This window comes from Aplidium turbinatum, chromosome 13 (genome assembly GCF_918807975.1).
Source record: "Aplidium turbinatum chromosome 13, kaAplTurb1.1, whole genome shotgun sequence".
NCBI classification, from domain to species: Eukaryota; Metazoa; Chordata; class Ascidiacea; order Aplousobranchia; family Polyclinidae; genus Aplidium; species Aplidium turbinatum.
Window position 1 is genome coordinate 10,987,217 of NC_137484.1, and position 11,705 is coordinate 10,998,921.

At 37.0% G+C, this 11,705-nt stretch overlaps 1 protein-coding gene across 1 annotated transcript in view; it reads left to right on the plus strand.

Annotated features, from left to right (window-relative positions):
• The window catches only part of LOC145781637 (uncharacterized), a 37,497-nt gene that overhangs the window by 9,870 nt on the left and 15,922 nt on the right, over window positions 1-11,705 (plus strand). Inside the window, 19 exon segments of the mRNA XM_082593312.1 lie at window positions 35-224; window positions 790-926; window positions 1,396-1,511; window positions 1,912-2,083; window positions 2,486-2,671; window positions 3,094-3,240; window positions 3,564-3,708; window positions 3,990-4,148; window positions 4,997-5,121; window positions 5,804-6,010; window positions 6,308-6,457; window positions 6,943-7,136; window positions 7,358-7,540; window positions 8,303-8,423; window positions 8,678-8,791; window positions 9,259-9,415; window positions 9,705-9,781; window positions 10,242-10,416; window positions 10,736-10,907. Coding sequence (XP_082449438.1) covers window positions 35-224; window positions 790-926; window positions 1,396-1,511; window positions 1,912-2,083; window positions 2,486-2,671; window positions 3,094-3,240; window positions 3,564-3,708; window positions 3,990-4,148; window positions 4,997-5,121; window positions 5,804-6,010; window positions 6,308-6,457; window positions 6,943-7,136; window positions 7,358-7,540; window positions 8,303-8,423; window positions 8,678-8,791; window positions 9,259-9,415; window positions 9,705-9,781; window positions 10,242-10,416; window positions 10,736-10,907 — 2,927 coding nt within the window.

Genomic DNA, 11,705 nt, shown 5'->3' on the forward strand with positions numbered 1-11,705 from the left:
TATGCCTCAAAAGTCTTGAATTATTTTTTTTTAGCCTCGTCAAAACTTCATTCACAGTGCTCAGATTTGCACGCAACGAATTCGGGAAAACCAGCTCTTGAGTACCATCTGTGAAGAGGAGCACGTTTTCCGTCCGTTCAGCAACGAGGAAAGCGGTGCACGCACCGTCATCCGTCAATCCTTGCAATCTTCTGGAAAACGGTTTTACTACTCTTCTGCAACACGTATGTCATTAATTGTGTAGCGAAATCGTTTCTTTGTGTAACTACTGCGTTATCATAAGGTAAGCTCGCTAATGTTTTGAAACAGGAGAGGGACTGAAATTTTTGCCGACTTGTTGCATTTATCACCAGCATTTCAAATTTTTCAACAAAACAACATAATTATAAGTAAAAGCCGTTTGAAACCTTTTTTTTTTCATTTGAAACAAAATGAAATTCGTCGCAAAAAGTTTAATTTCAAATGAAACAAAATCAAAACAAAGACATTGTTTCGAAACGAAATCTTTTTGTTTCGAAAAGCCATGCTGTAAACTTTGAGTTCAAGACGATATAAAATTTAGCTAATAACACTTTCGTTTTTTATGATTCTTGATTTTTCGCATGAGTAAAAAAGCTAGTGAGAAATATTCATTTGTTTTTTAAAAAACATATCAGTAGAGATAAAATTTAGTTTGTTTGGGATAATCTGTAGCTTACTATATTACGAGATAGCTATTCAAGATTCATTCATGCTGCAATTTTAAAAAAGTTTTCATCGCAATTTCTCATACTTATTTGGTATTTTAAGTTGGAATCACTGAAGCAAGACGAACGAACTTGAAGTTTGAGAATGAGGAAAACCTTTTGACTTCTACCGACAGCTCAGAGCTTCAAGAGTTGTTCTCAAACTTGTGCACCACCATGACCGGAGAGAATTACGAACAGGTACGTTAAACTACAAAAAAAAATCGATGAAATGACACAGTTACGTACATATTTGTATGGGAATTTATAGTCTGGTTGGCTTAAATTGAAGTATTGAAACTAAAATTGAAGCTGGAGAGTTTTGTTTGATCATCCATCATTACAAAATGGAGAAAATCAAATTATAAAAATGCCGTAAGAAGAGCTCATGACTGTAAATTATGGCGCATGTATTCAACCTTTACTACGAGGAAGGAACATAATAATGACGACTAAGCTAAAATTCTATTTCAACATTTTGTCAAGTAATGATTGTTAAATGGACTTTAAACTCTTTGTAGGCTAAGTTCTTTGTGAAAAGTCCAAGAGTTCACTTTTGGATAAACTCATGTAGCCTACATTGTACAATCAAATGTAAAGGACTGAGCAGTGAACTTATATTGAGTTCATTGTAAACAACGAAACGGAGATTAATGAAAGTAAATTTTAGGTTGGAAAAGATTTCATCAAAATGGTGTTTCTTCTTCGTCAACTTGACTCTCCAACCATCGAGCAAGTGTACAGCGGATTGCATGGAGTTTGTCCAAGATGGGAAAATTCGTTGAAGTAAGTAGACTAACTGTTTTTCTGAAGGATGTCATAAGTGTGATTTCAAATTTCATAAAAAAAATAAAATAGTTTCTGAGCTAAAAACAACAATGGTTTTCCAAATTATGATTTGCAAGATGAGGACAAATCCTACAAATAGAGAAGACGTTGTAGTTTTGTTCAAAATCTTGCGTTTTTTGTTGGGACATACCGACGACCTTGATCTTATATATGGACCACGTGAAGGATACGTGAAGTTATTACTATCTTTCAATATAATAAATAAATCTGACGTCATATTTATTGCCAAGTCGTAATTGTTATGATGCCAAATGAAAATTGTTCAGCCTGCCTAGAAATCATAAAACTTCATATGAAAGATTTGTTGCCATAACTGTACCAATATTTTGTTTTCCAGAGGAATGTTTCAGGACGCTTTGCAATGGTGCGGCAGTGAGGGATGCGTTGTGTTTGCGACGCGGCTGATTGAATCAGGGCCGGAAGCTCTTCCTGATGATGTGGCAAGCAGATGGCTGACTGGAATGAGTTTGATCATCAAGCCAACCTTACCAATGCTTCGTGGACTGATGGTGAGTGGGGGGTGTTTGAAAGAAAAACATTTTTGGACACATAATTTGTTGTCTTAATCTTGTTTCGATTTTATTCTATGTGAGGAATTTCGTTTTGTTTCGAAGAGAAGTAATTCAATTTCAAACAGTCTTTAATTAGGAAATGATGATACATTTTCCACAGCAAAACTTCGTGTCACTTTTAAGCGACCTTACAGACAAAATAAATTGGATAATTTTAACTATATAGCTTACACTACAGGCCAAGGTTACGCAAGAATAGTTTATGACCCAAGTACAGACGGATACACGAGAAAAATCCAGAGCAAAAATTCTTCTTTCACAGCTCCTTTTTATATCAGTAGGCCTAAGCTAAAACTGCTTCAATTCTTCCTGCTCTTATTTCTAATTGAAATTTTACAGGCCGTTGTTCAGTCTGGACGTCTCACTGAGCAATCTTACCTCACTGCTGGCACAATGATTCACCGCTTGTGTGCTGCGTCAACCACCAGTTGCCTGAGTGAGCCTGTCGTGACCAGAGCCTTGAATGTCTTTGAAAACAAACTTGGAGTGAACTGCAGAACAACAAATCCAGAGACAAAACAAGACGTAAGAATATTATTGTCTGATAGCAGTCGATATTTGAATAACATTGAAGTAGCTGCCCAGACAACAAAATTTGTCAGTTTTACCATGATTCAACGTTTGCAACCGTGGAATCAATGTAAAAATGACTGATTTTGTTGTCTGGGTGTTGATAACGTTTTTTAGTTACTTTGCTTATGTGCTTACATTGGTGCATTCGAATGTTTTTTCAATTGTACAGTATTTAGGCGTTTTATCAAGCCCCGTACACGCTTGAGGACTGAGGTTTCGATTTCGTAATGGCACTGCAAAGGAATAAAACTCGCTGATAGACGCTCAGTTAAAGAAGACCTCATATCTAACAATTCTGATAGTTCAAACGTGTACTGTTTAACTCAAAACCTTATGAAAAAATTTACGTGAAATTGTTTCTCATTTTAAAACAGATCTTGCTGTCTCTACGAGCTTTGGGAAATGCAGGACGCTCGTCGGCAATCAGCACCTTAGCCGCTTGTGCCCAAGAAGACGGGAACGACATGGAAACAAGAATTGCAGCAGTGGAAACATTTAGAAGAATGCCTTGTAACACTGATGTAGGTTAACTGCATGCACGTGCAAAACAAGAATGAATTTACGCTTTATCGTTGATTTTAAATTAATAAACATAATCAGAATACAAACGGGTAAGGTATGCTAAATCGCCAGGAATGGTTTGGTTTTTCTCAATATTTTTATTTTTGCATTAGGTTATATTGAAAATAGCATAAGTCAAATTTAATGAGTTGTCTGTCACCACTGTGCCGGGTTGATTTGATTAAGCAATAGGCTACATCATAGGCTGAGGCGATAAAACTAAGGAAGTGCTGAACTGCACTACTTTTGATGCCACGTTATTTACGTTATTTTTCAATTGCAGAGGTCTGCTTTGAATCACATTGTGTTCGACGTTCAACAAGACTCGGAAATTCGAATCGCTGCTTATCTGTCCGTCATGAAATGCCCAACACCGCGCTTCATTAGACAAGTGGTCGCACTGCTTGACAATGAACCTATTCAGCAAGGTATGATTGACAGACTTATTTGAAACATGTTGAAAAGTACGTTCAGCAGGCAACGTGAATTTCAACGTTATTTCATAAGAAATGATTTACTCCTATACGTGCTGAATGCTTATGCAATGTAGACCATAAATCAAGCGGATAATGCACTTGAAAGATTTGCGTTTCCAAGCCGGTACATTTTTTTTTGGAAACGTGATAACAATAACTTGCAGTAGCTTACCAATGATTAATGTAAGGCAGTATTTTTACGTTATTATGATAAAAAAATATGTTAATTTTAGTTGCCAGCTTTATTTGGAGCCACATGAACCAGATACTGGAATCAAAAGATCCTTTGAAGGGATACATGAAGCCTCTTCTCTTGGAAGCTGAATTCGCAAAGCAGCATGACCTTGACCCAAGAAAATATTCCAGATACTACGAAGCTTCTTTATATTCTGGTAAGCACGCTATTTTGAAAATAACCAGCCCTTTAAGTTTTGTAGCTGCGTTTGTGGAATTCAAGAGTTTCTGCCTTCAATGGTTAATACATTACTGTGACGTAAGCTTTTTTTAATTGTGATTGGCTACTCTCTGAAAAGACAATGGTATCTCCAGGCTTGTCCATGGGACATTTTTTTCTTTCCCATCCCATAGCAATTCATGCCTGTCCCGTCCCATCCCATCCCATCCCATGGGATTCCCATCAAAATACAATTCAATAAATGTTATTAAATTTATGGAAATTTAAGTCTAATGTGTACTAGATAGGACTAAATGTACAAAAAGATATACAAAACGACAAAATTTATTGACTTTGTTAACTTTAAAGTTCAGAAAAGTTGTCTATCTATGACAATTCATTATCATCTGACAATCTGTCTAAAATATTTTTAAATAAAAATGCCTAGCTACTGTCCCATGGGAAATGCAATTCGTGCTGTCCCATCCCATCCCATCCCATGGGACATTTCCCATGGGATTCCCGTGGGAATCCCATTCCCATGGACAAGCCTGGGTATCTCAACACAGATTTTTGAATGGACAAAACTATTTACTGTAACCGAAAAAAAACTAATGTGAATATACATTGGTCAAAACACTAACATAAGCTATATATCACAACATAAAACTGTAAGGATTTTAATAACGTATTAATTTAAAAAGCTTAACGATCTTGTTAGCGCTTATAGGCGCTTTTACAAATAACTTTAACTAACTGCTCAGTAACGCTTAAACGTTTAGCTTCTAGGCCTATGCGTACACTCCTCCAGAAGTTATTGTTACCATGAGCCTTGCGCATTAACAGAAGCCCTTAATGTTGGAGCCACTGTGGAAAGCAGCATTGTGTGGTCACCAAAGTCCTTTGTTCCCCGCAGTGCCGATCTTGACTTGACCGTTGATGTTTTTGGGCAAGCTGTTAACTTGTTGGAGGTAAGAAAAACAAAATTAATTTAAAACTGTTTACGAATGTAAATTAATCATACATCGTATTTAAATCTTTTCCGAAATTGTTTTGTTTTACTAGATTTAATGTTGCATGCACCATTTAAAAGTTGATTTTCTCAAGCGCATTGGGATTTCTAGTTCCTTTTAATATTTAATCGAAATTGAATATGGCCTAGTTACAACATCCTGCGTGCAAAGGTCAAACTAAAGAATTTTGCACACCGAAGTCATGCAAGTTGTTTAATATTAATTATTGCTACTCACATGACTTTGTAGGGTAAATATCAAAAATAAATATTTACAACAACGAGAAATAAAATTCAGCAAGTACAACGGTCACAATAATGATTAACCAAACTTTCCAAAATATTCTAAAGGAGAAAGAGAAATATTTTAATCCAAAATTTTATTTCAAAAGTAGGCTATTTGTATTAATTTTAGGGCCCCGATCCCACATTTACAGGCTATGTGTTGATTCAAATTTGTCGATCTTACTCACGTTTTAATTGCTTAAAGACAAAACCAACGTGTTTGACTTGTGAGAGTGAATTTTGTTGACACCCTTCCCGCAGCATGTTTCTTAATATGCTGAAAATCAAGTCCTTTCCGTTGAAAATAAGATATGAATGTTAATCCATTTGCTTCTCAATCGGACATTGCATTACAGATGGGAGGCCGCGTTGAAGGCTTTGAACAAATGATTCAAACTGCTCTGACGTCCGGCGACTTTCTACAAAACAACCCACTCAGCCAGTTGTTCATGCCCGCTGACGATGAGGATGATGACGAAGATGACGAAGTGGAAGTTGAAGAGAGGCCACCGAGAAGACCAAGACAAACCGACGGAGGCCGATTGGTTGAAATACAAAACGAGGTGGACTGTTAGTTAAAATAGTTGTTAAATAAAAATTTGTAAATTCAGTAGGTTATTTGACGATATCTTCAGGCGAACTCGTTTAAATAAGGTTGCAATAAGGCAAAAGAGACATGTCTTTCCGACGTTTGAACAAACATGTAGTATTCTATATCAAGTACAATTTACAGTGCACATAAGAACATAGCTTGTGTCCTCCAATTTTGTTGCAAACTTGGTCCTTGCAACTTTCTATTAATTTTTGTTATTTTTTTGACAAATTGTGCTCTGTGTAATCAATTTTTTTTTCTATTTTAGTTCCAACCCAATTCGAATTCTAAAAACACGCCCAAAGCTAGCTGGTATCTACGAGTTTTTGGAAATGAGATGTACTATCAAAACCTGAAAACCATGCAGGAAAAACTATCCCCGGTCGATGTCCGTTCAATGTTCACACAATTAGCGCAGGTAGAGTAGTTCAGTAACCTAGCGGTATTTAATCGACCATCTGAGTTAATGTTGTAGTTTGGTTAACTAATTGCTTAATGGCAAACCCTGGAGCTGATTGTTTGACACTGATGGTTAATTTTTAAGTGTAAGTCGAGCTTAAAACTTCTAAGGAATTAGATGATTGTTGATATGGCTTAATTTTGCAATATTTTTAAGCTAGCAATATTCCCATAAAACTGTAGTAGGCTACCGTTGAATTAAATAAAATTACAAGACTTGTGATAATGTCTCAGACAACCACTTTATTTGGTCCAGAAATTTACCAGATGGGGTACGGATCTGACCAGATCCATACCAGATCTGGACCGAACTAATAAAGTGGCTGCCTGGGGTAAGATCCAATAAACTGAAATTGCAAGTTCCCTTCAAAAACGTAAAAGTTTTAAATCGTACACGTTTTTTTTTTCGCTAAGACTTAGCCCAGTTGTTTGTACTTCTTTCAGGGCGGAGAATACCAATACCATGACGACACAATGCTTATGAACAGCGCCCACGTCCTCCCAACTGGGCTTGGTCTTCCTTTGACAATCGCTTTTAATGGATCAGCCAGCGTCGACGTTACAGCTAATGGTCGTCTGGACATTGCTGGCTATTTCCAAGGAGGAAATCTCGCAGTCGAAGGCTCACTTAACCCAAGGTGACAAATAAAAAATTTCTTGTACAGTGGCAGGCCCAGTTTATGGCATTTTAGCGCTAACTTTAAATTCTACTCTGTTTAGACATTAAACGAAGAATAGCAGGCAATCCTTTATATTTGTAATGAACTGTTAGGCGTCGCTTGCCAGGGAAATATTTTCAATTTTTTGGAACAATAATATTACCTTACCTTTTTTGTAACGCATTGATACACACATTTAGAGCTGTTGTCCTGGTCACTGGTTCGATGAGCGTGGATGCCATTGCGACTAAAACTGGAATCGCAACGGAGTCTTCAGCAGTCTCATCGTGGACACTCCGAGGAAGAGCATCCGTATCTGAAGGTCAATCGGTTGAGGTCAGATTTGACGCTCCATACAACCGCAACACCTTATTCAGCTTCAAGTAAGTCGAAATTGTTTTGTTTAAAATCCAAAAAGCTTCTGGTATACCAAATACCCACCATTGTGTGGAACCTGATACAAAATTTATGAAATTTAAAACGTTTTTTTTTGTTCTAGCTCAACATTCTTTTTACGAAACTTAGAGTGAAAACGAAACAAAATTAATGCAAGAAATTTTGTGGCAAAACAAAATATTTAAAATTATTTTTATGTTGACCCCTGACTTAACCTCAATAACTAATAACTCGTTTCGTTGGGAATTAATAAAGAACTAAAATTACTCTTTCTAAATGAATCGAACTAAAATTTTGTATCAAAGGAAATACTTCGAAATATAAAAAACAGAATATCTCTGCTACAAACTATCCTGGTACAAATGCAAAAACCTGTTGCGTGCAAGCTACAAATGATTAAAGGTAAAGGTGGTCCCATACTTGATTCAAGTGAGAAGATGGGGTTCTCATAGTATTAAGCCTTCAGCACTAAAGAGAGTAGGGTGGCCAGTTCCTTTCTCTCGGCCTTCTTTCCTGCAGAAATTGTGTCCACCCAATTTATTACACCCTAGGTAGAGCGGTGTTTTCAACAACCAGCTTAAGCCGGGAGTCGAACCAGGTTTGCATAATTGGAAAGCCTACACCTTCTCCGTTGCGCCATCCACAGCAACGCAATAAATGATTACGTAAATGTTATTTGCCTTTTCCCAATAAGCTTAGTCATCATGATCAGTTTTCCAATGTCTATTTACAATTTCCTTAATTTCCAGCCACAAACTAATGAAGTTGAACGGAGATGAAACCACGAATATCGGCAGAGACCAAACAAACTCAGATAATGACTGCTCTAACGAATTTGCTGGACAAAGAATCTGTATTGAACGCACCCCGGTTAGCTCTACTGTATTTAAATTAAGTCGGTTAACTTTTGCCAATACAATTTGAAGTTGGAGAATAATAATTTTACTTTGTGATAATTATAATAATGTGTGTTTTATATAGCGCTGTATCCATCGCAGAACGCGTTGCTCATCAGTGCTTTACGAAGCAGATAGTGCTAATGCAGCCGTATAAAGGCGCAACTAAGTAAGTTATACATTTGTTCATTTTTTTTATTAAACAGTGTGTGTGTTGCCAATTCGCAGAATGCTGTCGTCTTCCCAACGGTTGGGCCTTTTGTAATGTCTACGTATCTGGAGAAGACTGACCGTGGATTTGATCACTACCTTCTTGAAGCAACGTACAACACCCAATACAACGTAAGATTTAACATTACACCAGGAGGAAAATGATGGTATCATTTTTCTTAGTCACTGCAGCTCTATTGCTTTGCACGAAATTTGAACAGAAATGCTGTAGTAAGAATTTATAGTATTTAGTGCAAAATAACAATGGCGAAGCTGAACAAGGAAATCAGTTGAATAACTTTTGATTTTTAAACTGAGCTGAGGTAGCTTGTTTGAGCTGAGGTAGCTTGTCTGAGCTGAGGTAGCTTGTTTTGTTTCAATTACTTGTAAAATAAAAAAAATTTAAAAGTACGTTGGTGATAATATACATAGTTTATAAGCATAAATAGATTAATTTTTATGCATAAAATATTCGTAATTATGTCATCTTCTTTGGATAACTAGCAGTAGCGTACATCCCATGCTGTAATACGTAAAAAAAATTTACCCGATTCGTAAGACCAATATGCATGTTATACACCAGGAAATTAATTTCGCAGGGTGGAGTTTTTCCTTCTGAGCTGCAAACTACTATGAGATTAAACACACCTAACTCAATTGTCAACCGAGAAACAAGCATCGCTGCTTCTTGTAACCTTGATCAGATGCAGTTTGATGTAAACATGCTAAGCCCAGGAAACAACATTGTTCTGCAAGGTATGTCTATTGACTTCGCATTTTAGCAAGAGATAGCCTTCTCGAAGTCAATTTAATTGTCGAAGAAAAGTAAATCCGATTTGATTAAATCACCAAGCCAGCATACTACTTTTTCTGCAACATAGTAACAAGAGCTGAGTTGGAATTAAAACGATTTTGACTTGTTCATAGTCAGATACTGTTTTCTAACTTTCCAGTCATTTGCAGGACTGCGGAGTCGGTGTCGTAGACTAGAAAAGATTTTGACTCCTTTGGATGTTGCAGTTTACATGTAAATATTCTTATTTAGGCTCCGTTGAAACGGAACCAATGAGCAAACAGATTTCTGTCACATATTTACAGAATGAAGCACGAACGAGGTTTGAGGTGAGTATTTAGCCACATCACTTCTTTCACAAGTCTACTTCTGCTATTGTGTTGGAGTAGGTATATTGCTTAGTGGGGACTCAAATTGTCGCACCCTTGCCAATACAAACCGAATTAAAGTTTTACCTTTTCAGATATAATTCAACGTATATGTTGTCATGTGATGTATTAACAAAAAGTTTAAAAAACGCTCATACATTTCTTTTACTTTGAATGATTTGTATTTGTTGTTTTTGTAAAATTAAACTTAAGAAGTGTTTGCAAAGGTCTTTTTTACACTTTCAAATAGAAGCAATTGAATATCAAATCTTCTTTCATTGTCAGCACCAGAAATCAATTGGAAGTAGATCTTGAGTGAGATTTAGAGTTCGGTGAACTGAACAATCTTTTTTCCGTTCATACATACACATTACACACTACAGTAAGGTGAAATAATGTTTAGCTTCAAATATCTATATAGGCAAGCATCCAGAAGGAACATGATGGAAACGAGGCTCGTTGGTCGGCATCCACATCTTTGGAAAGACCTTCAAAAACTATATCTGCCTCCGCATCTGCTTCTTTGGACCCCACCAGCAGCATAGCAGCTCACCTTGAGATCAACAACGTTTTCGCCGCACCAGTCATAGCCAGTGGTGAGCTGAACAAACAATTTTTTGATTCAAATATTTTTCTGGCATACCGGCACGTGCATTACGCTGCCCACAAACGACATAGAGTAGCCTGCATTGACTGACAACACTGTGAACATTGGAAGAATATCGTTATTAAAATAAAATGTCATGAATTGATCAAAATTAAAATAGAATAAAATATCTTGCTTAATGGAGGTGTCACGTTTGAACGATTTTTTTGGCAAAACAAAATTTCGTTTCCTTCTACAAATAATTTCAACTTTTTTCAACATTCCTATTTAATTGGCTTAATAACTTTTTACATCGTTGTGTTTGACAGCTTCTCTGCAAGACATTGGCGATGCCAACCGATTGCGATACAACGGAAATGGTCAGCTTGCAGTTCCAGGATACGTCGACACCGGTGCTCGGTTCAGCATTGACATCACTCCTCAAACCGACGCATTTGTGTTCGGTCTAGAATACGAAATCAACGACATGCCACAGCATTCGTAAGTTTTTATTTCTTTTAGAGATTCAGTAGTTCTAATATTTTGTTGTTAAGTTCAGAAAAAATCTATTAGCTTTATTGTCCCCACTGCTTTGATAAATTCGCCCCGTTAGCTCAGTGGTTACGCGCCTGGCTCAAGATCACGCGGCGTTGGTTCGACTCTCGGGGTGTGCGCTTGAGCAACGCACTTTCAGGACTGCTCTCCATTCAGCGGCACCTAGTGAATGGAATAATTTCCCGGCAACAACACTTCAACAATCGAAAACTTCACTCTGTCAATCTCGGTAACCGGCCCTGCGTCAAGAGCCTCCACAAGCATGCGAAACTACCAGGAATAACCTATCAAGGCTTTGTCAGTCCGAAGATAAAGATTCAAAAACCAAACCAACCAACCAAACCAACCAAATGATGTCATCTTCATGAAAATACCAGGACGTAGAATTTTCCCTTTACCGACCTGGATCAGGAGTGTTGCAAGGTCCAATACCTGTCTTGCTTATTCTGCATGCAACATCTTAATTTAAATGTTTTAATTAGTTTTTGCGTAACAATCTTAAACTAACTTTACTAACAATTATTTAATTAAGTTATCTAGAAAGCTGGTTCAATTTTTAAGGTGATGCCCTTTATTAACACATTTCAAGGACAGTTTTCAGAGACACCTATAGTAGATAGAATAATTGCAAGCAGCACACTCCAGCAAAAGAAACTTCAATCATTTAATCTCATTGACTGGGCCTGCGTTAGTGACTCAATCTTCCAAAAGTATGCGGAACCGCCAGGGTTAAGTTGCGAAAAA